The following is a 22,424-nucleotide window of genomic DNA, read 5'->3' on the forward strand; positions in this document are numbered from 1 at the left end:
GGCTTATCCGGGTTGTTTTTTGCCCAGTGCACCATTCTCATGGTGTAGGGGCAATTGTGCAGGTTTTAGTATATACGAGGAGCTTTGGGGTAGCATAGCAGATAGAGTTTCAGAGAGCTTAGAGTGTTAGGTTACCCCTATACTTTCCTTAAAAGATGTGATTATTGTTATTTTCGGTTTAGTATTTCAGTTTGTATTTCCTGGCATCCCCTTACAGTCTATCGTCATGTGTCGATTTCGAGCGTATCTCAAGATCGGGGCGTGACATCGTTAATCAACACTTAAGTAATAATTCAATCATCGACAACTACATCATATGGTTTACAAAATTTGGTTTAAAATTTTGGTTTCCCTAGCATTAGCGTTCAATAAATTAATATATGTACGTCTTTACCAATACTAGCCTATTAGGTTTAATTTGGTGTTTATTCATTGCTTATACATAGCAATTAAAGACTCGAAAAATATTTTTTTTATCCCATGTTGACAAGGTTAGTAAATAAAATAAAATAAAAACTTCATGATTTATACAAAAATTATTTAAAAGTTCAAATGAAGGGGAGACAAAACCCATCATCTACTTACTTGTACACCTGAGGTTTTTTCTTGTTCCTTTTTCTCAATACAAAATAAATTGGTTTTTTAACGTTTCTGAATTAATGAGTTTGAGGTGCTTTGTTCAGTATAATTTTATCTTAGTCTTATGTGTGAAAATAAATAATTTTTCCTATATGAAATTAGAGCTTTTTTTTTCCTTAGCCCTAGCCTAAAAAATCTCATGACCGGCCCTGCACAAAGGCATAGTTCATTATTCACATATCCCTGACTAGTCAAATATACGCTTAAATAGTAATATCACATCCCGGATTGTTTCAATTCATAAAGAGAACGCCTCAATCGAATAAAGAAGGTGTTCCATGGCCTAGAGCTATTTTAACCAGTCAACTTAAGTCCATTAGAAACTTTCAAGTAGGATTTCCGTATCAAGATCCCCATATAGATACACAATTACCATATACATAAGATGCATGTCAAGTCTTTCGGAAACTACCAGACTAAAAATGTAGCAGAACATTATTACATCCATAACGAGTGAATATGTCTCCTCCTAGTCAATCCCAGGGCATTAAGAGAAATCATGTGCCATAAGGCGTGCTTTATATCGCACATTATTATTAACTCATTGTGAGACGTAGTCCATCCCCTTTCCTTTATTGTAAATAATATCATATGTTCAAGAAAATTAAAATTTGAAAAAAAAAAAAAAACACTATTCCATTTCCTTTTTTTGATCAACAAAATGGTCTGTTTGTAAAAATAAGGGTAAATTACACAAAACTACCTCAACTATGGGTCGGATCACAATTTCATACCTTATGTTTTAAAAATTACAATGGCATACCTAATCTTACAAATTTGTTGCAATATCATACCTTCGTCAGTTTGTCTGTTAATTTTTATGATAAATGCTGACGTGGTTTGGAGTGGGACCCACTCCCTAACCCAGGTGGATAAAATATTAATTAAATATTGATAAATTGAAGATAAAATTATTTAAATATTTTTGAAAAAACATATGGAACTCACCCCTTCTCTCTCCCCTCTTTCACATCTATTTTCTCTCCTTCCCTTCTCTCTCCCCTCTCTCACATCCAATCTCTCTCCTCTTTCTCTCCTCTCTCTCTCTTCTATCTCTCTCTCACATCCAATCTCTCTCCTATCTCTCTCTCACATCCTATCTCTCTCTCGTATCTGATTTCATGAGATTCTTTCTTCCTCCATTCTTAACCTTCATCCTCCAGATTTCATAACCCATTTCATTTGTTTCCTAGAAATTCAAATTGGTAGAGAGGAAAAAAAATCACCACTCTCCTCCTTTTTCTCCAAAAAAAAATTCACCTTCATTCTCCAAATTCCACCACTCATTCTTTCTCCCCAGAAAAAAAAAAAAAAAAAAAAGAAGGACCAAAAAAACCCATAATTTTTTTTTCTTTTTTTATAAGCTGGTCTGTCAGGCCTGGGGACGATGTTGAATTTGGGGACCTAGAAGAGAAGAGGTAGAAGACGTCGTCGGCGAGGCGACGAGGCTGACAATGATGAGGGGATAAAAATTGAGGTTGTTCTTGATTTCAAAAATGAAGAGGAAACCATCATCGTAAATGGGTGACTAGAAGTTATCTTGAGGTTGTTGAGCGAAATTGGGACGCCGATGGGCAGCGTGGTGATAGAGAAGGAGTGTCTGGAAAGTAAAGTCGAGATCTTGTGCTAGCGGGGAAGGATTTAAGGTTTTGAGGTTTTAGATTGGGAAAGATGGATGAGGGTGATCGGTTTATAAGGGTGGATTCAGCGACAGGGATGTGGCGGAGGAAGAAGAGGGGGAGGAGCTCCATAGGAAGGAGGTGGAGATGGCTGAGGAGAATGACCCATTGGAACAGATCAAGAGAAAGGGGAGAAAGAGAGAGAATTATAGGTGGTGGGTCCCACATATTTTTTAATAAAAATATTAAAATAATTTATCTTTAATTTATTAATATTTAATTGATATTTTTATCTAGTTAGGCTATACAGTAGGTCCCACTCCAAGTCACGTCAGCATTTAATAAAAAAATTAACAGACAAACTGACAAATGTCTGACAATGCAACAAATTCGTAAGATGAAGTATAACATTGTAATTTTTAAAATATAACGTAGGGGATTATGATTCGATTAATAGTTAAGATAATTTTATGTAATTTATCCTAAAAACAATTTCCAAACAAAAAAAAAAATTGTAAACGGTAACGACCGCCCGCCAGCGTAAAAGGTAAACCGGCCCTTTTGGCGGCTACCGAATTTCGGTCAAAGAAAAATCGTCATTGACTAATTGCATAAAATAATCATAAATTTCATTTATATTTTATTACAAATAATATATGTAATGACGACAATGTCCCACTCTCCAACTACGGCAAACGAACCCCAGCAGCTCCAGCAGGCAGGAGACTTGGGGAAATTCCAGTAGCTGGTCGCTGCAGATTTGGGGTATTGGAAAGGAAAAGGAGGAAGAAGGATTGCCCAAAACGACGTTTCCCTGGTCGTGTGCTTCTGCGTTTTGGCCGACTCTAGGTATATATTATCTGTTCATCTCTTCAGCTTGATCCAGCTAGGGTTTTTGAATTAAAATTTTACTCTGTGCCCCTATTTTCGTTGATTGAGTTGTTGTGTTTGCATTTGAAGTTCAAATTTTGATCATTCTGTTTTAGTTGAACTGTGCTGAAGTTGAGGCGTTCAAATCCCTTTCTGGGTTTAATACTTGTGTGCAAATTTTGAATTTTGCACATACGAAATGATTTTTTTCCCTAATTTGTAAATGATTAATTGTATGCGTGGTTTGGTTTGATAATCCGAATGGTTGCGGTTTTTCAATATGATGAAGAGCAACATATGAGAAAGAGAGAGAAGAAATGGGTATTTGGGATGTGTATTTGAGGTGGATAAGTGGTGTAATTGAATTGGATAGGGTGGGTTTATGATTGTTGAGGTCTTTGACTTCTGGATCATAGTTATTAATTTGGGCAAGACGTTATCAAAGGCAGGAAGCAAACTGTAACAAACTAATAAGTTTGGAATCAGAATTTGATTCTACGCCCTAATGGTGAACATTTGTCAAAATGTATTGGCACTGAGAAATCTAAAGGCCGTTATAGAACTAGTCAATTTCCTTAACAGCATGTTTAGATTGAGAAAAAAATCCTGAAATTTGAGTCATTTGACAAAACTTGGCATATCCTAAATTCCTTCTCCGGATTCATAGGCAATGAAATTTGTAAAGTTCTATGTGGGAAACAAAGAACTTGGCGCTTTGAGAAGGAAAAAAGGAGAGAGAGAGCCGCAGGGTGGGGGGTTGGTGGATGGTGTGGGGTGTTTGGTCATATATCTCAACTTCAAATTCCAACTTAGTGGGTGTCATTTCCAAAAAGACAAAAAGCTGCCACCATCACGACGTCCACCAGCTTGCCGCCACCACCACCACTCTTCCTCCACAGTTGTCATTGTCACCACCCTTACCGTTACTTTTACCAGCACTAAAACCACCTCATGCATTACCTTCTGGGGAGAAATTATTTATCGTCAATCACCTTTTGTTTAAGTCCCTAGGCAATTAATAAATATTTAAAATTTCAACAATAGCTTTTAATTGCCCTTTTTTTAATAGATATGGGCCTCATACTGGGAAGTTTTGTTTTGTTTTTCCTTGTTTTGCAGGGTTCAATAGCTGGGGTTTGATTTTCAAGATTTGAGTTTTATCACTTGATAGTGAGTGTTCTTAAGTTTTGATTGGGTTTTGAGAAGTCTTTTCTTCATTTTTGTGGATTGGTTTGGGTTTTGAAGGATCAGAAACGAGAAGGATTGCTTTGGTGTGTAAAGTTGTATATTTGTGGTGAATAAAGGTGCATCCATTCTTTCCTTTTTATTTGAAATCTGTTCATAGGAATACAATTGAAGGTATACTTAGTAGCATTTTCTTCACTAATTTGATGATTTCACTTGTTAAGAATCTACTTGTTTCATAGCCTTTAACAAAAACTTGGGGATTTACTACAAATATGACCAGTTTCATAATGGTCCTTCTTCATTATATGCATTAGTTTAATCTCATGGATGGCACATGTATTGCATGTCAAATCATAAACCAATCAAAAAATAAAAATTTTGGTGATTTTAAATGAATATTAAAGAACAATGGGTGGGTGTTAGAATAAGAAATCTTAAAACAAGATGGATAGGTGATTTTGAAGGGGTATAAATTTTCTAAATCAAGTCAACATGCTGCAAGAAACACATTAAAATGATTTGTTGGTAAGGATGCATACATGAACATTATATGGAGGGCACATGCTGCAATGGTGCAGAACGCTGACTTCAGGATAAGACTTTAGAGCAGTTAGAGAAAGAAAAAAAGTTTTTTTTTTTAAAAAAAAAAAAAAATATTGTTGTATATATGCATCTTTATCTTCCTCAGTATTTTAATAATGAAAGACAGCTTCATTAGATGTCTTGATGACCATACTCGCTTCATCTTCTCTACCCCTTGTGTTATTTCATATTCATTATGCTTTAGCAGATTAGGTTACCTAAATTGACGAATTAATGATTGAGATTAAGCATATGTTTGACATCAACGATGTACAAATACAGTGATCAAGAGAATCAGACTCTTCATTAAGGACTTTTTTGGTGTTCAATCTAGTATATTAATTGATTGCAATTTTAGAAAGGCGACTCTTTTGAATGTAATTCCCCAGTGACATGGTCGTTATTATTTTTGAAATGTATTATATGTTTGCTCTTCTATTACTTTTCAAGACTTGGTTTCTATTCCTTTCTTCTGCAGAGAGACCATTATACTTATTATATGTATTCCTTTCTTCTGCTGAGAGACTATTATACTTATTATATGTTGATGCAGGTGTGATGGAGATATCATTGTTCAAAGCACTTCTTAATAACATCTCCTCTTTTTTCCATTTATCATCTCATAACAACATAAACTTTGACCCGGTTCTGAAGTACTACAAAAGCGCCGAAGAGATATTAAAACTGTTGAAGACTGTACTTGATGCCATTGCTGATTCTGAAATAGCTTCGTATGAAATACTTGATAAGCCATTTGAGGAACTGGGTCAGTATGTTGATGAGTTGAGTGGGCAAATTGAAGACTGGCAGCCATTGTCTAGTAAAGTCAATCTTGTAAGTTACTAGTCTATGCGGTTGTGCTTTTTTAATAGGATGGATGATGTTTCTTATGAAAATTTAAGGTAGATTTGACTTGTCATATTCATAATCCTCACTATAAGTTTGATCAATACTCTTTTTTTGAGGTAAAGTGATCAATACAAATTTGGTTATTCTCTTAGTCAGAACTAATGTTAGTATGATACGCTTCTCTCTCTCTCTCTCTCTCTCTCTCTCTCATTCATTAATACAAATTTGGTTATTCTCTTAGTCAGAACTAATGTTAGTATGATACGCTTCTCTCTCTCTCTCTCTCTTTCATCAATAAAAATTTGGTTATTCTCTTAGTCAGAACTAATGTTAGTATGATACGCTTCTCTCTCTCTCTCTCTGAGTTAATAACGCACTATTTTTTATGTTTTTCAATACATGAATTTGAAACCGCATGTGCTGGGAGGATTGTTAGTCTATATTTCTAGAGAGAAGGCATGAAAGAAAATGGCTGATGAACAGGTCATGGTGACATTTACAGTAGTAATGGCGGCCTCTTTATACCTTATTTATCCTCTCATATTTAAATCCTTGTCATCAGATAGCTAATTAGTCTTTTCTTTTGAAAGGATGTATGCTTTTGCTTTAGAGAGTCTTAAGGTTGCTTTATAACTGTAAGAATTGGAAGCAAGTGCAGTCCCGATTGTTACATGCAGCTCCATTGCTGGTTCTTTTAAATAGTGACATTTAATGAATCTTCCATTGCTTCTTTTTTTTTTTTCCTGATGCCACTTGGCTTTTGTCAAGTTTCATAGTGTGGCATGGACATAAGAAATAGTATTTTATCTAATCATCTTATCCTATGACGTGTAGGTTCTTCAAGTTGAATCGTTGATATCAAAGATTTGGGCTTCTGGCCTGGATATCTTTCAACTGTTGAAAACTTCCCCGCAGCATCTTCCTGATGAAATGGGTTCAGCATCTCTTGAGGTAGCAAATGTGTGCAAAAGTTTTCGTTAGTTTTTTACCTGTTTCATTGTGTTTCTGGTAGAGCATAACACTCGGTTTCCTATTCATTACTCACTAAAGTACATTGGTTAATGAAAAGTGAGATGATTAAATACTTAATGAAAAAACTTTGGAATGAGGAACTAATTTCTGGCCTTTCTGGTGGACTTCTAATTCTAGAAGAGTTTTCGCTATGTCCTTTTATGATGTCTAATATTCACCGTGGTGTTTTGGCAGCAATGCATACAAAAACTTGAGCACATGGGCTATGAACAAATGTCAACTGTCATTAAAGATGCTATAAGCGATCAAGTGGAGGATGTTGGACCAAGCTCAGAGATCCTAGTGAAAATTGCAGAGGGCCTTAGCTTGAAGTCAAACCAGGAGATTCTTATTGAGGCTGTAGCCCTTGAAAAGTTGAAGGAAAATGCTGAACAATCTGAAAAGATTGAGGAAGCGGAGTATATTGAGCAAATGATATCCCTTGTTACCCGTATGCACGAGCGCCTTATTACCGTAAAGCAAGCCAGGAGCTGCAGCCCAGTTCCAATACCTGCTGATTTCTGTTGCCCCCTCTCTCTGGAGCTGATGACGGATCCAGTGATTGTGGCATCAGGACAAACCTATGAGAGAACTTTCATCAAGAACTGGATCGGTCTTGGCCTCACTGTTTGTCCAAAGACGCGGCAGACTTTGGCTCACACCAATTTGATACCTAATTACACTGTAAAGGCACTAATTGCAAATTGGTGTGAGTCAAACAATGTGAAACTGCCTGATCCGGTAAAGTCTGTTGGCTTAAATAAGTCAGCACACCTTCTTGGGCATGCAGAGCCTGATACACCAAAGGATTCTCCTATTTTTTCTCATTCCAGTGTCAATCAATCAATGTCACCTGAGTCTACTCGGTCTACTGGTTTGCCCTCTAAGAACATGTTTTCATCTGGTCCACTGCATCGGGAGAGAATTTCTCCTTTGCATCCTCGTTCAACATCAGAAGGTTCCTTGCCTGGTATAGTTGGAAATGGGCAGGCTTTGGATATTGAAAGAATATCACTAGCAAATTCTGAAGACAGGTCTGCCAACTTAGAAGAAAGGAGTACAGATCTAGATAGCCAGCACTCTATGTCGCCATCTCGAGATGAACTTCCTAATTCTATTGAAGATGAGCAGCCATCTCAAAGCCATAATAGAACTGCGTCAGCTTCTAGCGTACTTTTTAATGCCAATGGTACTCTAGGAACTTCTGTCAATGCCAATGGGGTCTTACAGGTATCGACGAATCTGTCAGGCTACAGCAGTGACGCTTCTGGGGAGTTGAAATCACAAGCACAAACTGTTGCTCCCTTGGCCCCCCAACAGAGAGAAACTGAGTCACCAACCAGAATGGTAGAGTCAAGACCTCGAAACCAAATGTGGCGCCGACCATCTAGCTTCCCGAGGATAGTTTCTTCTCCACCTATTGAAACAAGGCCTGATCTTTCTGAACTTGAAGCACAAGTTCGTAACCTAGTTGATGATTTGAAAAGCACTTCACTTGATACACAAAGAGAGGCAACATTTCAACTCCGGCTACTTGCCAAACATAATATGGATAATCGGATTGTTATTGCAAATTGTGGGGCCATTGGCTTGTTGGTGGATTTGCTCCGCTCTACAGATACAAGAGTTCAAGAGAATGCTGTCACAGCACTTCTTAACTTATCGATTAATGATAACAACAAAACTGCAATTGCCACTGCCAATGCAATTGAACCTCTGATTCATGTCCTTGAGACAGGGAGTGCTGAGGCCAAGGAGAACTCAGCTGCCACTCTATTTAGCCTTTCGGTGATCGAGGACAACAAGGTTCGTATTGGAAGGTCAGGGGCTATTGGGCCTCTGGTTGATTTATTGGGGAATGGGAGTCCCAGAGGGAGGAAAGATGCAGCCACAGCTTTGTTTAATTTGTCAATTTTTCATGAGAACAAGGATCGAATTGTTCAAGCTGGTGCTGTAAAGTACCTAGTGGAGTTGATGGACCCTGCGGCTGGAATGGTTGACAAGGCAGTTGCTGTTTTGGCTAATCTTTCGACAATTCCCGAGGGAAGGACAGCAATTGGTCAGGAGGGTGGGATCCCTGTTCTTGTCGAGGTTGTTGAGTTGGGTTCTGCAAGAGGGAAGGAGAACGCAGCTGCTGCTCTTTTACAGCTCTGCACAAACAGTAATAGATTTTGCAGTCAGGTCCTCCAAGAAGGAGCTGTCCCACCATTAGTGGTATTGTCACAATCCGGCACCCCTAGGGCAAAAGAAAAGGTACTTGTGCTTTTTGTGATGTTTGATTCTGTCTCCGATGGTTTTATTATTATCATGAATGATGTATTGAACGTAGCATAATTGGTTTTCTTGCAGGCACAGACACTCCTTAGCTACTTCAGAAACCATAGACAAGGTAATGCTGGTAGAGGATAATCAAAATTGTTTGCTGTCGGCCGAGGTTTTGAGTCAGCTTCTATAGATAATGTGTAAATTGGTTGGTGCAAATAATGCGGTTGAAGATTTTATTGTGTGGATTTTAATGTGATTTGTAGAGAAGACGTAAAAACAAACGATTGATAGAAGATTTGTACGTCTGATTTGTAAAATACTTACGTGAATGTGGGAGGAAAAAGTTCATAGCATACCTGTAAGTCCGGCTAGGCAAGATGACGATGACAAATTTGTATTTGGAATTGTTGATGTTATGCCCCCATTCTTGGTAGTATAGACATTTATATATTTCCATGTTAGGTTTTACTCTTTTAGTGATAGTTTCTGGGTGCTTTGCAGAGTATTTTGTGCAGCGGTTTTATTTATTTATTTATATATTTCATCAATGCAAGTGCTGAGATTCGAACTTGTGATCTCTTTCAATATTACAATTTACAAGACAAGGAAACTTGGGCACAATACTGTTGGTTCTTGCTTGTGTTCAAGAGGAAATGTGAAAATAAAGGTTGTCGGGAGAAATGCAAACCATCACGTTTCCTCTTGAGCTCAAAGCTGTATAGCAAGGGCGCATTGGCTTCTGTCTCAAATCCCAAAATGATGAAGTAGCAAACATACAAGGGGAATGGTGGGCAAGTTTGGCAAAACTGATTGGTTCTTGGTGAATATTAGTGAACAACTGTAAACACTTTCCAATTGCTATGTCATATAGAGCAACACCTTCATAGTAACTACTGGCGACACCGTTACAGTAACTACTAACAAGAAGCTGATTATCAGTTGAATTTACATGAAAATTTGTCAACTGCTCAACACTGGAGCTGCAAAAGGAGCCTCAAACTTCCCGTGACATGTAATTGATGTCGAACAAGGAACCGTTATCTGAACCAGTAACATGTTACTTGTTCAACAACAATTGGGAAAGAAAAGGTAAGAAAATGCTACATCAACGAGGGGAGCATGCAGTTGGTATTTCCCATTGCTAACAGCAAAAGAAAAAAAAAAAAAAAATAAAAAAAAAAAAATTTGCAGAAAAGTAGTAGCAGAAGATGAGAGATACCAAGCTTCTAAGCTGGAGACATATATGCACCTTTTCTTCTTCTTCTTCTGGTTTTCCTGAGTGAAATGCAATATTGAGAAGTGAAGTGTGAGTGGTGAAATTAAAGGGGAATCTTCTACAAGAGTACAAAAGTATGTTGGTTTGAGTAATCAGAACCACATGTTGCAGAAAAGAAACCAGACAAGCACACAAGTATTCACATCGGTCCCTATATTTGTCCTACACATGCTTCCAAACATTCGGATTGGTTAAACGCCCTAGCAACCAAATTTTTACGTACTTTCTTATCCCACAAAGAATTTTTTTGATTTTTATCCATTAGTGCTTGAATCGATGGCATGGTCACCCAAGTTTCTTCCATCGTTGGGGCAATAGATATATTTAGCCCCAAGTCTGTCTTCTTGAACCATATTTACTTTTCCATTTTCATCTTTTACGACTTTCCTTTCTTCATCCTTGTCGCTTACTAGGATCCTAACTTGATAAGGTTTAAAGTGCTCCCAAATCCAACTACGTTTACCTTGTGGAAGATGAGAATCAATGAGGACTTGGTTTTCTTTGGATGACTAGTTACGTGGTCGCTGGTAAGGTGATCAGGGTTTTTTTTATTTTCTGCACTTTTGCTGATTGGGCTTTGGTTGTCCCCAATCAATTACTTAATTAAAAAAGAACGGTTTTCACTTTTCATTGCTTCAAATGGAAGTTTCCAGCATATTTTAGTTGATACAAGAAAGTAGAAACGACTTGATGACTCGCAGCTGGAAGGATAAAAGATTCTTAATGCCTTTAATTACTTGTACACTTGACTTGGTTATTGCTTCTTTCTTTCTTTCGTCTCTCACTAATTGCTTTTTAGTTTTATAAAATGTATCTATATTACTTTAGTTACAGCGTGAAAATATAATCTGACGTGTGTGACAAGAAATGTTTCCTAAAGCAGCCGATGGAGCCCATAGTTCTTTTCTTTTTTGAGAATTTTAACGAAAAGCCTACGTTACTGTTTATTTTAATGAAAAATCATATTTTTACATTAAAAAGTCAATCCTGGTATTATTAACTTTACCCTTTATTTTGTCCTTATCATTAAAATTCAAAGTTTTCAAACATTTTTCATTAGTTTTCTTTCTTTTTTTCCTTCCAATTTTCAAGGATATCTTTTGTGCCAACAAAAACACAGTATTGCTGTCATTTTGCTATTTCTCATTTACCAAAAACCGGGTGCAGTGATGCATTCCTAATTTTATCACCAATGATTCTTCAAATTGACCAGAGTCCTTGTTTTGACTTTCAATTTCAAAATCAATCAATATCGTCTTTAAAATTAGCCGCTGTCCATCAATTTTGTCATTTTGTTTAGAATCCTCGTTTATTATGTGTTTGTTGAAGAAGCAGCTGCTGTGGATCAGTGGTAAGTAAATGTACATGATAAGAATTTGCAACAAATAAAGAAAACTGAAAGTAAAAGGAACAGTCCAACGGTAATAATTGAGATCATGTGTCAAAGAATACAAGGGGAACCAGATCTGCCGGGCAGGCAGTAAAATAATAATCACATGCACATGCAACCCGTTTTAAATGGTAAATTAAATATCAACTCTAACCCAACAACACTACGCCCGACAAAAGATTAAAATAATGACAGCTGACAGCATTACAACAAACACCGCGTCCTCTCTGTCTCACTCTCTCTTCCTCTTCCTCTTTTAGTATAATGCCAATACTGCCCATCCCAATGCGATGGATCCGACCACCTTGTGCAGGGACCTGATCGTCATGGCACCACTCTGCATTTCCAAAAATCCACACATTCAAAATTATGAACACAACAGAATCCAATAAATAATCATTTTCAATTCCACAATTCTAATTATCTAATTTAATTAATTATTTACTACTATCCAGCAGCGGATATTTTCCATAATGACACTCTGACACTACCCCTCGACTTCGGACCGAACCCCAGAAGGATTCATTGCTAAAAAAATTTAACGTAGGGCCAATTAGGTAATTTAATCACAATATTTCCCCTAACCTAACCCCACCACCACCAATGGTGGCGCGTGAGAATATTGTAAAGGCGGTGTGCTGTGGGTGGCGGGATAATCCACCGCCCAGACAAACAGATCTGATGAGTAAACCATCAAGGAAGAGCGTCTACTACAGTGAAGTTATGAACCCAAGTAAATTTTGAATTGAAATTTCCAGATCTAAGTGCGCATTGCACCCACAGTGCATAATAGGTCTAAACAGAAAACAAAACATTGGAAACAGAAAGCATACCTGATCGTCAGCTGCTGTAGAAGGACCCGGAGACGAAGCATCGGGAGACGAAGCATCAGGTCCCTCTGGCGCCGGTGGGCTGGCTACATCCGGAGTCGGAGCAGCCGCCGGAGACTTGTGCTTCGGCTTCTTGCTCTTGCTCTTGCTGGAGTTGGAGCAGCGGCCGGAGACTTGTGCTTCGGCTTCTTGCTGGGAGCCGGAGCGGGGACCTCAGGAGTACTGGGTGGCTCAGCTGCGGGAGCAGGGGCGGCTGCCGGAGGAGATTTGGCCGGTGGAGAGCTGACCGGAGCCTTAGCCGGTGGGGAGCTCTCAGGAGTCGGCAATGGGGGTGAGACGGTAGAGGTAGGGGGAGTGGCCACCGGAGTGGGAGCAGCGGCCGGCTTGGGTGGAGCCGATGCCGGAGTGGGAGAAGATTTGGGGGTGGCAACTGGAGATGGTGACTTGGGCTTGGGAGCTGCAGCTGGTGTAGTAGCTGGAGGGGTGGCGACTGGAGTGGCCGGAGAGTTAGTGGGCGCGGATGACGGAGCCTGTCCTCCGACGCCGGCGACGAGAAGGCAGATGAGTGCGATGGTGAAGATGTTGTTCCGCTCCATCTCTCTCAGACTTAGCAGTCGCAGGTTCTAGAGAGAGAAATGTTTAGAGAGAGAGAGAGATAGAGCGAGAGTGAGAGTGTCAGAGTCTTGAAGATAGTTTATATAGGCCCGATCTCAACGGGAAGAAAAGGGTGTTTAATCTGGAGCGTACATCAAGGTGGACCGGTTTGAAGATGGGGCCGGATTAGCCGTTGGATGGATGCAGAAAGACGAAGAGAAGGTTCGGCCTTTTCCGGGGGCCACAACAGAGAGCATGTATGCGGACGTGGCGCTGTAGAGTCGGTGTTTGGAGTGGACACAGTCTGGCTGGGACCCACCAGCTTCATTAGACGCATGTGAGACGTTCACTGTTCAGCATAGACTAATGGTGTTCTGAGACGCGGGTTTCGTTCACCGACAATATTCTTGACTTCTTACTTATTTTAATGACGTGGTAATATCATTTTAGGCATGGCCTATAAGTTAAAAAGAAAACTAATGAAGAAGGTTTGAAAGTTTTGAGTTTTAATGATAAGAACAAAATAAAGAGTAAAATGAACAGTACCATGATTGACTTTTTAGTGTAATAATGTGATTTTTCGTTAAAATGAACAGTACCGTGAATTTTTCGTTAAAACTTCTAACTTAAATGCGCGTTTTTGTTTGATAACCATCCATGGATGATTTTGGTTTTTGGTTCTTTACATTTGGCTGATGTGTAACTTTAATTGTCACGATTTAGCAACCATTTAGAGTATCTTCAAAGAATATGTTAAAAATAACATGTCAAAATTATATTTGATGGCTGATGTGGCCAATTGAATACAAGTGTTAAATCATTTTCTTATCCAATAGATGTGTCAAATATGTATTTTATTGTTTTATTAGGCCCAAAGTTACATAAACTATTAAAAATAACCAAAATTAATTTCAGTTTTTATTCTATTTATTGTTAATAAGACCCATAAGTTAAAAAATTAAATTAAAAATATTTGACTCTTTCTTTGTTTGCTGTCAAAAAAGACAGTTATAAAGTAAGGAGTCAAATGACTCAACTGCCACATCATATTTAGCATATCCATTGGAGAACACCTTAATATCTTTTAGTCTTAATAGACATATTGATATCCCCTTTGAAAATGATCTTAGTTATTTCTAACAATTCTAATCTATACAAACAATAATGAGGTACCTGTAGTGGATTTTTTTTTTTTAATACAAACAATAATGAGGGAACTAATAATGAGTTGGCTGAGTTAAACTTGAGGACGTTGAATCATTTTAACTACAAAAATTTTGCATAATCATTCGTAAACTAAATAAATTGTCATCATTAAGAATGAGCATGTTTACTAACACTTAAGTATAACTCAATCATTAACTTTCATGTCATTTAGTTTACAAAGTTTTCTCTACAAATTTAGTCTCCCTCATTACCCATTTTTTAATGAATTTAAGAATTGACGGGCATGTCATGTGTGTGGTTTTCTAATAGAAAATATCAATTTTATTAGCAAGTTTCTCAAATATTTGTTCAAATTAACAATTTGTTTTGGTGGATTGCTTGGTGGATAGAATATTTCTCTTCAACCCATTGCCCTCAGGTTCGAACTCTTATCTCTAGGAAAACCTCCTAGTTGTCTCTACACATCTACCTCCTTTTTATCACTAAGCAGTCATTTAGAGGCATTAACTGGTGATTAGGATTGTTTCCCCTCTCGATGATGAAGCATATCCCTCATTGTCTCATTGGCTAGCCTTGACCCTTGTCATTTCAAGGCCATATCTAGTATTTAGAGTTTTTTACCTCAATTTGATACCGCTTTCGTGGCCCTCATCCAAACATTACTTTACCCTTAGATGTCTAGTCAATTGATGCGCCTCAACACATTTTGGGAATCCTTCACCCAGTTCCATATGGGGATGAATCCAATACTAGGGCATGCTTATCCCATTCTTATTTCTCAACTATAAGATCATAGAATGATGTTGCAGTGACACATATCGCTTTGAAAGCGAGAGGTCTGGCCATGTATATAAAATTGTTGAGATAGATTGCCCCACTGAATACTAATCAAGAACACATAAGGGCGGTACCTCTATTAGACTGGTGCTATATAAATGTTGTATCCTCCAGCATTATTCAGCTTTAAGTCATAACAATTTGTAAAAAAATCAAAATTTAAAAAGAGTTGCTATTAAGATTCCAAAAATATTATTTTACACTTTAACTAAATAGTAAAAAAAAAAAAAAAAACTTAATATAAGACTAATTTGAGCCAATTTTAGGAATAGTCCATTTTATTAAAATAGGTCCCGATCCTTTGAGTTTTGAATTGTTTTACTATAAAGAATTCTGTTTAATGGTAAAATTTAGTATAAGAAATTAAACCTCTTCCTAATTATCTATTTAATTATTTCTCCTTATTTCTTTTTCTTTTTGTTATTTCTTGTTCTTGTTCTTCTTCTTACTCCTCTAAACCCTATTCATATACGTTAGTCTTTCTTCTTCTACGTCCTCCAATCCCATTATATATATATATATATATATATATTTTTTTTAATGTTTATTATCTACCTATACCATGACTGAATTATATTTATCTAACTATATTTCAGATTTTGCTTTATAATCAACTTGTATCACAGATTAATGTGTCTTGATTGTAGGAATAATATTTTTTTTTTGTACCCTTAGTGAAACCTCCCTTGTAGGTATATTATTCACTCATGTATTTGTTCTTTGAGTTAAGTTGTATGTTCTGCAGGTGGTTTTGTGCAACTATATTAGTTTTTTGTTAGATAATATTAGGTAGATTAAAAATAAACCAATTTTCAAATATGTAAAATTCAAAAATATAAACAAAAAAATGCAAGAATTTAGAATTTTTTTTAAGTATCTCTTCTATTAAAAAAATGTATTATGACCATAAAAATAAAAGTAAAAAAAAATACTATAACATGTTGATTTTTTAGAACTCATTGGATGTGTTTTTAAAATGATTAAAAGCGTTTTTGGTGAAATTATTTTTGGAAGTAATCCTTAGTAAAAATTCTAGTAAATCCTAAAAAAACACTTAAAGTACTAGAATTAACTAGAATTTTTAAAAAACACTTCAAGTAATTTTGGAACCTAAAATTATTTTCTCTAAAAACTTTTTCAATCATTTTAAAATTACATTCAAACAAGCTCTTAGACTCAAATCTAAATGCCCCGCAAAAAATACAAACCAAGGAAGTGCATTCCAATCCATTACTGGGAGCACCGAAGGAGTAGGTAAAAAAATGTTATTTATTAATACTAAAAGTAAAATCCTCTCGATGCAATCAGAAAAATGAATTTTATTTATTTATTATTTTTTTTTTTATGTTTGTTAAATACCCTAAACTTTATATCTACACTTAAAAAGTGTGGAAGCAAACGAAGTCTCACAATGAGTTAACAATATAATCGAATCTAAGATCTCTCATTTACTAGTGAAGATGAACACTATTAAACCGCAATACTAAGTGATACAAACCACTTTAATTAGAAAAAAAAAATTTAGTGTGTCAGAAATACTAATCAGTACACCAGTTACCATAATACAGGTAATTAAAAATACTTTCTTCAAGTGTCTAAATATTTGTATTATAATATTTAATATACTGAATTGTATTTTTCATACGTATAAAAGAAAATAAAATAAAAACCTCTCTTTAGCTGGAACTCTTCGGCACCGGTAAAAATGTGGGGCCCGGGCTATGTTGTCACGGAAACCGTGATTGTGATACGCATTTTGGCTGTTGGGCTGTACCTGGATTCTTTCCTTTTTTTAATAGAAAATTATGAGATTTTTCCCTTTTTTTTTCCTTCTATTTGTTGACTAAGAAAAATAATAATGGGATGGTCTGTCTGTCATGACATGGAAGACAATGAGGATTGAGCTAGGGACGTGAAGTTTGAACACATTCCACTCCTTTGTAGCGCGTAAATAAGATTCATATGGTGGCAAGATAACAAAAATTATTTGGCATTCAGAAGTATAGGATATTCCAGATGTTTGAACCGTTGTGTTTTAATTTTTAATCAAAGATTTAACACTTAGAGATGGAAGTGTCCAATACTCAAAAGCACTATAGAAAATCCTACGAGATATGGTACAAGCCAAAACGGAAAAATATATACTTCTGGCAAATTTTTTAAAATGATTATTATTTAAACCAAGGGAATTAATTTTTTTAATTGGAGTTTAATAATTAAATTAGATTTATCTAAAAAAAATAAAGTATGGATAACCACCTAATCTTTTTGTGGTGAATCCAAATAAGTCTCAACATTTTAAATAATTATCTAACATCTTAAAGAAAAAATGTTAGGAATACCATATTTTTATTAACCACATGATGTGACGGTTGATGATTGAATTATGTTTTTTAATGATTTTAAGAAGGCATCCAACGATCAATTGTCATATCATAAGGTGTACCAAATATGATTCAAATAGATAGTATTTTTAGCAACTCTTTAAAAACCAAGCATTTGTTAAGTCAACGATGTTAATTGATGAATATACCAACATTAAGTGATGATGTTTCAAGCATTAGATGATGATGTGGACAAAAACTAAAGTTGGTCTCTACTTATAGTCATCTTTGGAGCTTTATTTTCCAAATCAAGTTAAGTGGTGAACATGCTTAGCTAAACTGCTTCAATTTAGAAATTTAAAGCTTCGTGGATGATTTGAGAGTAAAAATCCGCTTTAATAATTGTCTACATCATCACTTAACGCTAGTGAACCTAATAAATGTACACTTTTCAAAACAGTTAGTTAGTTATATAGAATGTTTTAAAAGGTTAGGGCCAATTTGGAACCACCCCTAAATGTTGGATATTTTTTTTTTCCATTGTTTTTGAACGAGAGAGATGAGATTTTAACTTAATACCTGTTTCAAAATTGAGAAGAAAGTTCTAGTCTTAATCTCTCTAAGTACAATGTCTTTGGAATAATTAGATACAATCATACAATGTTATATGAGGCTCCCAAGGACTACATACGATTAATCGTTTGCAATCAAAGTATTCCTTATTTTTGTTCCAACAGTTTCCTTGTTTGTTTTTCGGCCTAAAATATTTTCAAGAGGTTCAAGTTTATTTGTATAAAGTATAATAAGAGCCCATTTTTCGCGATCCGAACAAGTAGATATACCAGCTATGCCAGTTGACAAAAGTTTTAAGGCATTGTGCCTTGTGCGCATTCTTTATTTTACATTTTGTTTTCTGTGTAATAATGTATTTTCAACTAAAAAGGTGGGGAAATAAATTGATATCAAACTCGACGTTCGTAAAATTCGACCGTAAGACTTATCAAATACAATTGAAAAAGAATATTATCAAACCGTAAACTGAGTGACCTTCCTCCTCAAACATTAGCATACTGTAAGAAAATATAAGTTTTCCCTGTAATGACAAGAAACGGGGTTGTGGATTGTATCTGACGCTTTGAACAAAAAAGAAGAAGAAGATTATATTTGATGGGCTTTGGACTTCATTAGCCAAATAGGACAGGGATGGTTAGCCCAACCTCAGTTATAGGGCGAGACAAAAACATGTAGCGAAACTTCAATCCACAACGTGCCTTGTTTTTTTGTTCGAAATCCACAATCTGTTGGACCTTCAAGACATCACCGGACCATCTGGGCCTCATAAGGAAATGTATGAAGATAATTTAGTCTTTTTATTTTGGTCAGACTTAATTTAGAGTCTGCATGTAACGTTTTGTAAAATAGTTTTTTGTCTATATTTCAGTTATATTTTTCTACCTACCTTGTAATGATTTTTCATTATATATTTTTTTAAGTCAAAGCGATGGCAATTTTCCTTTTATATTTTAGTTATAAGTAGTGGAAAATAAGACAAGCGGGTAAGCATGACAATGCTCATAGGAAAATGATATAGTTTTAAAACCAAAAAATAATAATGGTTGAATAAAGAATCGAACATGAACATCAACCCGAGTAAACCAACCAACCGGCCGTTCGGTATCGTAATAGCTGATTTAGTTTGGTTTTGAGCAAAGAAAAAGTCAAATGGTCTAAAGCACTAAACTGAACCGTAATAAATTGGTTTGGTTGCGACTTTGAGCTCTTGTAAACCACCCCCAAACAGAAATAGTTTGGACACTACACATTGGTTTTTATATGATTTAATTTTAGGGAATTTTCATGAAATGTGCAAAGTTTATTTTAACCAAAAACCATCATATAGCTTTATTTAATGAAAAAGACATAAATTTTAATGGAAAACCCTTAAACTTTATAAAAATGACAAAAGAACTTAAATTTTAATGAAAAAAAGACATAATTTTAATATTACAAAAATTTAAAAAAACTAACGCACGGGACCTGTGCATCGTCATACATACTATTTATGAAACTTACTAGACTGTTTATGAAACTTATTATATTGTTTATGAAACTTAACGGTACTACACTGTTTATGAAACTGTTGACCCTAAAAACTACTAAGCCTACGTGGCGCGTAGGCCGAGTAACTAATGAGCTAACTACGTCCTTCGGTTGATGCGGGCGTGCCAACTCATCGGCCGAGCTCGGCTAAGGAGTAAAATGTGTTGATATTGTGTTGAGCGCGCTACTGACTTCTTGATCTTGCAACTGCGGCCGAGGAAGGAACACGTCTCGGCATTCGGGTTCTGGAGCCTGAAGACAAGGCTGCTAGTTCTGCGAAGTTCATGGATCGTCGACGCCGGGTTTAATCACGGTGATTATATTCGTAAGAGTATAAGCACGCCGAATCAGTACTAAGCTATATGAACACAAGTACTCAAAAGAGATGTATGTCTTGATAGTGAATGTGGTTCGGCTGTCAGAATGCCGAACTCTAAAACTTACTTGTGAGTATCCAATCATAAAACAACTCGGCGTTCAATGTGCCGAGCCTAGTAATCTGTAACACCTCACTTCGCCGAGAAGGCTAATGAGATGACCTTTGTCAATAAGGATTCAAAAATCCTTCTCGATTGAGACTTGGATAGGTAACCAGTCGATCTCGACGTAGTGTTGTTTATCCAAACTAAAGGTGCTCCGCGGTCGGCTGATTCTACGACAACAGTGTTGCTTATCCAAACTAAAGATGTCACCGGTTGCTTTCACAGTGCTGTTTATCCAAACTGAAGATGTGTTGGCAAAAAAGAGAATAAAATCTTAAGGTGTTTGAGAGGTTTCGCATGGAACGAAGGTTTGCGCAGGGCAATTTGTGTGTTGAAAGTGGAGAGGCTTAGAATGATGCACCCCCTTCTTATTTATAGCAGCCAATCTCGTCCTGGCTAAACCAGAACTATACTCTGATTAGGATTCTTTATCTTAATCTAACCAAGTCTTGGCCAATCCTACCTCCATTAGGACTTTGAACCAAACTCTTTATTCGGCCACATTCACTTCTCAAATCTCAGCATCCTCATCCCATTGAAACTTTTTGTTATGCTAGGATTCAACTTTCCCATCAATCCGTCTCATACTAGGACTCGACTGATCTTAGCCGAGTAGCCCATAATAACTAGAATTCACGATGATTCTAGAATCATATTGCCGGGCCGAGAACAACTCCTAACTCGGCCCCCACCATGTGATAGGGCACTAGAGTGCAACTCATGCAACGAAAAGTCCCATTAAGTTGGTTAATCACAAGTTCGGAATCACCGAGAATAATGACACGAGTTGCCCGCAAATCGTGTAGGACACTAAGGCTGATGATAAGGGCTTCATATTCGGCCTGATTATTCGTATAATCGAAATTGAGCTTGAGAGAAAGATACCAACGGTTGTGATTTGGGGATTGAATAACGATCCCAGCGCCAGTCGAGACTGAAGTACTAGAGCCATCAAAGTATATCGTCTAGTAATTATCACGTGTTTCCACCATGCCAATTTCAACATCATTGCCCCAAATCCGTATGGTGAGGGATGTTGGGCCCAAAAATCGGCCAACGCTTGGTCTTTGATAGCTTTCTGAGGCACATATTGTAAACTGAATCCAGACAATGCCATTGTTCACTTTTCGATTTGACCGAGTGAGCATGTAACGAATGACATCGGTCTGGGCAATGATCTGAGTGACTGACGTGACCATGTAATGCTGGAGTTTTGATGCAACGAAAAATAAGGCTAGGCAGAGTTTCTCGACGGCAAGATAATTAATCTTCGGTGGGTTGAGATTTCGACTAAGATAAAAAATGGCTTGTTCTCGCCCTGCATAGTTGTCTTGCTCAAGAAGGCATCCGATGGATTCTTCGGCCGTTGAGATGTATAGCTTGAGAGGTTTGGCACGTCGTGGTGGGACCAGGACGAGTGGAGTCATGAAGGAGACCTTGATCTGGGTAAACGCCTCTTAGTGTTCTGTACGCCATTCGAAGATGTCAGAATCCTTAAGTTTCAAGAGCGTGGAGAAGGCTTTCATTTTTCCCGCTGAATTGGCAATAAATCGACAGAGAAAGTTAATCTTGTCGAGCAACGACTGTAGTTGTTTCTTAGTCGTCGGGGGTGGAGCATTGATGATTGCTTGAGCCTTATTTTCTACCTCAATACCACGATGATGTACCAGGAATCCTAAAAAATTGCCAGCTAATACGCCGAAAGCACATTTGGCTAGATTCATTTTAAAGTTGTGCTGGCGTATTCATATGAAAGCTTGACGGAGATCATCCAAATGTGTCTGCCATCGTGATTTGATTACCACATCGTCAAGGTAGACTTCGACAGTAGTACCAATCAAATCATGAAAAATAGTATTCATGGCTCGTTGGTATGTGGCACCAGCATTCTTAAGGCCGAATGGCATGACGACCCATTCATATGTGTCGAGTGCCTTCGGGCAACAGAAAGCGGTCTTATGAACATCAGCCTCGGTGATGAAAATCTGGTTATAACTAGCATGTCCATCCATAAAGGATAAGATCTCGTGGTTTGCTGTTGCGTCGATTAACAAATATGAAATTGGCATTGGATATTCATCTTTAGGAGTTGCCAGGTTCAAATTTCTAAAATCAATGCAGATACGCAAGGCACCATTTTTCTTTAAAACTGGGACGATGTTTGCAAACCATTCGATGTATCGAGCTGTTTGAATAAACCCAGCCTTTAAAAGTTGAACAAGTTCGTCTTTTATGCCGAGTTGTACTTCGGTTGAGAAACATCGAGGTGGTTGGCGGAATGGTTTACAACCAGGTTTAATACGAAATTGATGTTCGACTAGTGTTCGATCTAAACCAGGCATCTCATGGTAACTCCAAGCAAAACAATCCTTAAATTCTCTGAGAAAATTACAAAGCTCGG

At 37.0% G+C, this 22,424-nt stretch overlaps 2 protein-coding genes across 5 annotated transcripts; one reads left to right on the forward strand and one right to left on the reverse strand.

Annotated features, from left to right (window-relative positions):
- Positions 1–2,920: 2,920 nt before the first annotated feature.
- Positions 2,921–9,499, forward strand: LOC103928719 (U-box domain-containing protein 4). 4 transcript variants are annotated; one of them, XM_048571329.1, is made up of 7 exons: positions 2,921–3,107; positions 4,248–4,298; positions 4,374–4,432; positions 5,452–5,732; positions 6,582–6,698; positions 6,954–9,011; positions 9,108–9,499. In XM_048571329.1, the coding sequence occupies exons 4-7, from the start codon at positions 5,457–5,459 to the stop codon at positions 9,165–9,167; spliced, it is 2,511 nt and encodes an 836-aa protein (XP_048427286.1). In that variant the 5' UTR covers positions 2,921–3,107; positions 4,248–4,298; positions 4,374–4,432; positions 5,452–5,456; the 3' UTR covers positions 9,168–9,499. The 4 variants fall into 4 exon arrangements, with proteins under 4 accessions (XP_048427286.1, XP_009336069.2, XP_009336071.2 ...); XM_009337794.3 differs by having other exon boundaries at positions 4,248–4,432; XM_009337796.3 differs by lacking the exon at positions 4,374–4,432.
- A 2,202-nt stretch (positions 9,500–11,701) lies between these two features.
- Positions 11,702–13,198, reverse strand: LOC103928733 (lysine-rich arabinogalactan protein 18). Its single transcript, XM_018642891.2, is given in 3 exon segments — positions 11,702–12,026; positions 12,523–12,668; positions 12,671–13,198. Coding segments are annotated over 3 exon segments (672 nt in total). The 5' UTR covers positions 13,116–13,198; the 3' UTR covers positions 11,702–11,945.
- Between the last annotated feature and the right edge of the window lie 9,226 nt (positions 13,199–22,424).

This window comes from the organism of the source record quoted next, unplaced genomic scaffold (assembly GCF_019419815.1).
Source record: "Pyrus x bretschneideri cultivar Hongxiangsu unplaced genomic scaffold, Pyrus_bretschneideri_v1 Contig59, whole genome shotgun sequence".
NCBI classification, from domain to species: Eukaryota; Viridiplantae; Streptophyta; class Magnoliopsida; order Rosales; family Rosaceae; genus Pyrus; species Pyrus x bretschneideri.

What these genes read in the sequence shown, in the direction of transcription:
- LOC103928719 (XM_009337794.3), top strand. Translation starts at nt 5,457, where the DNA reads ATGGAGATATCATTGTTCAAAGCACTTCTTAATAACATCTCCTCTTTT. An exon ending in TGTCTAGTAAAGTCAATCTT is followed by an intron (nt 5,733 to 6,581) that starts GTAAGTTACTAG and finishes TATGACGTGTAG; the next exon opens with GTTCTTCAAGTTGAATCGTT. An exon ending in TGGGTTCAGCATCTCTTGAG is followed by an intron (nt 6,699 to 6,953) that starts GTAGCAAATGTG and finishes GTGTTTTGGCAG; the next exon opens with CAATGCATACAAAAACTTGA.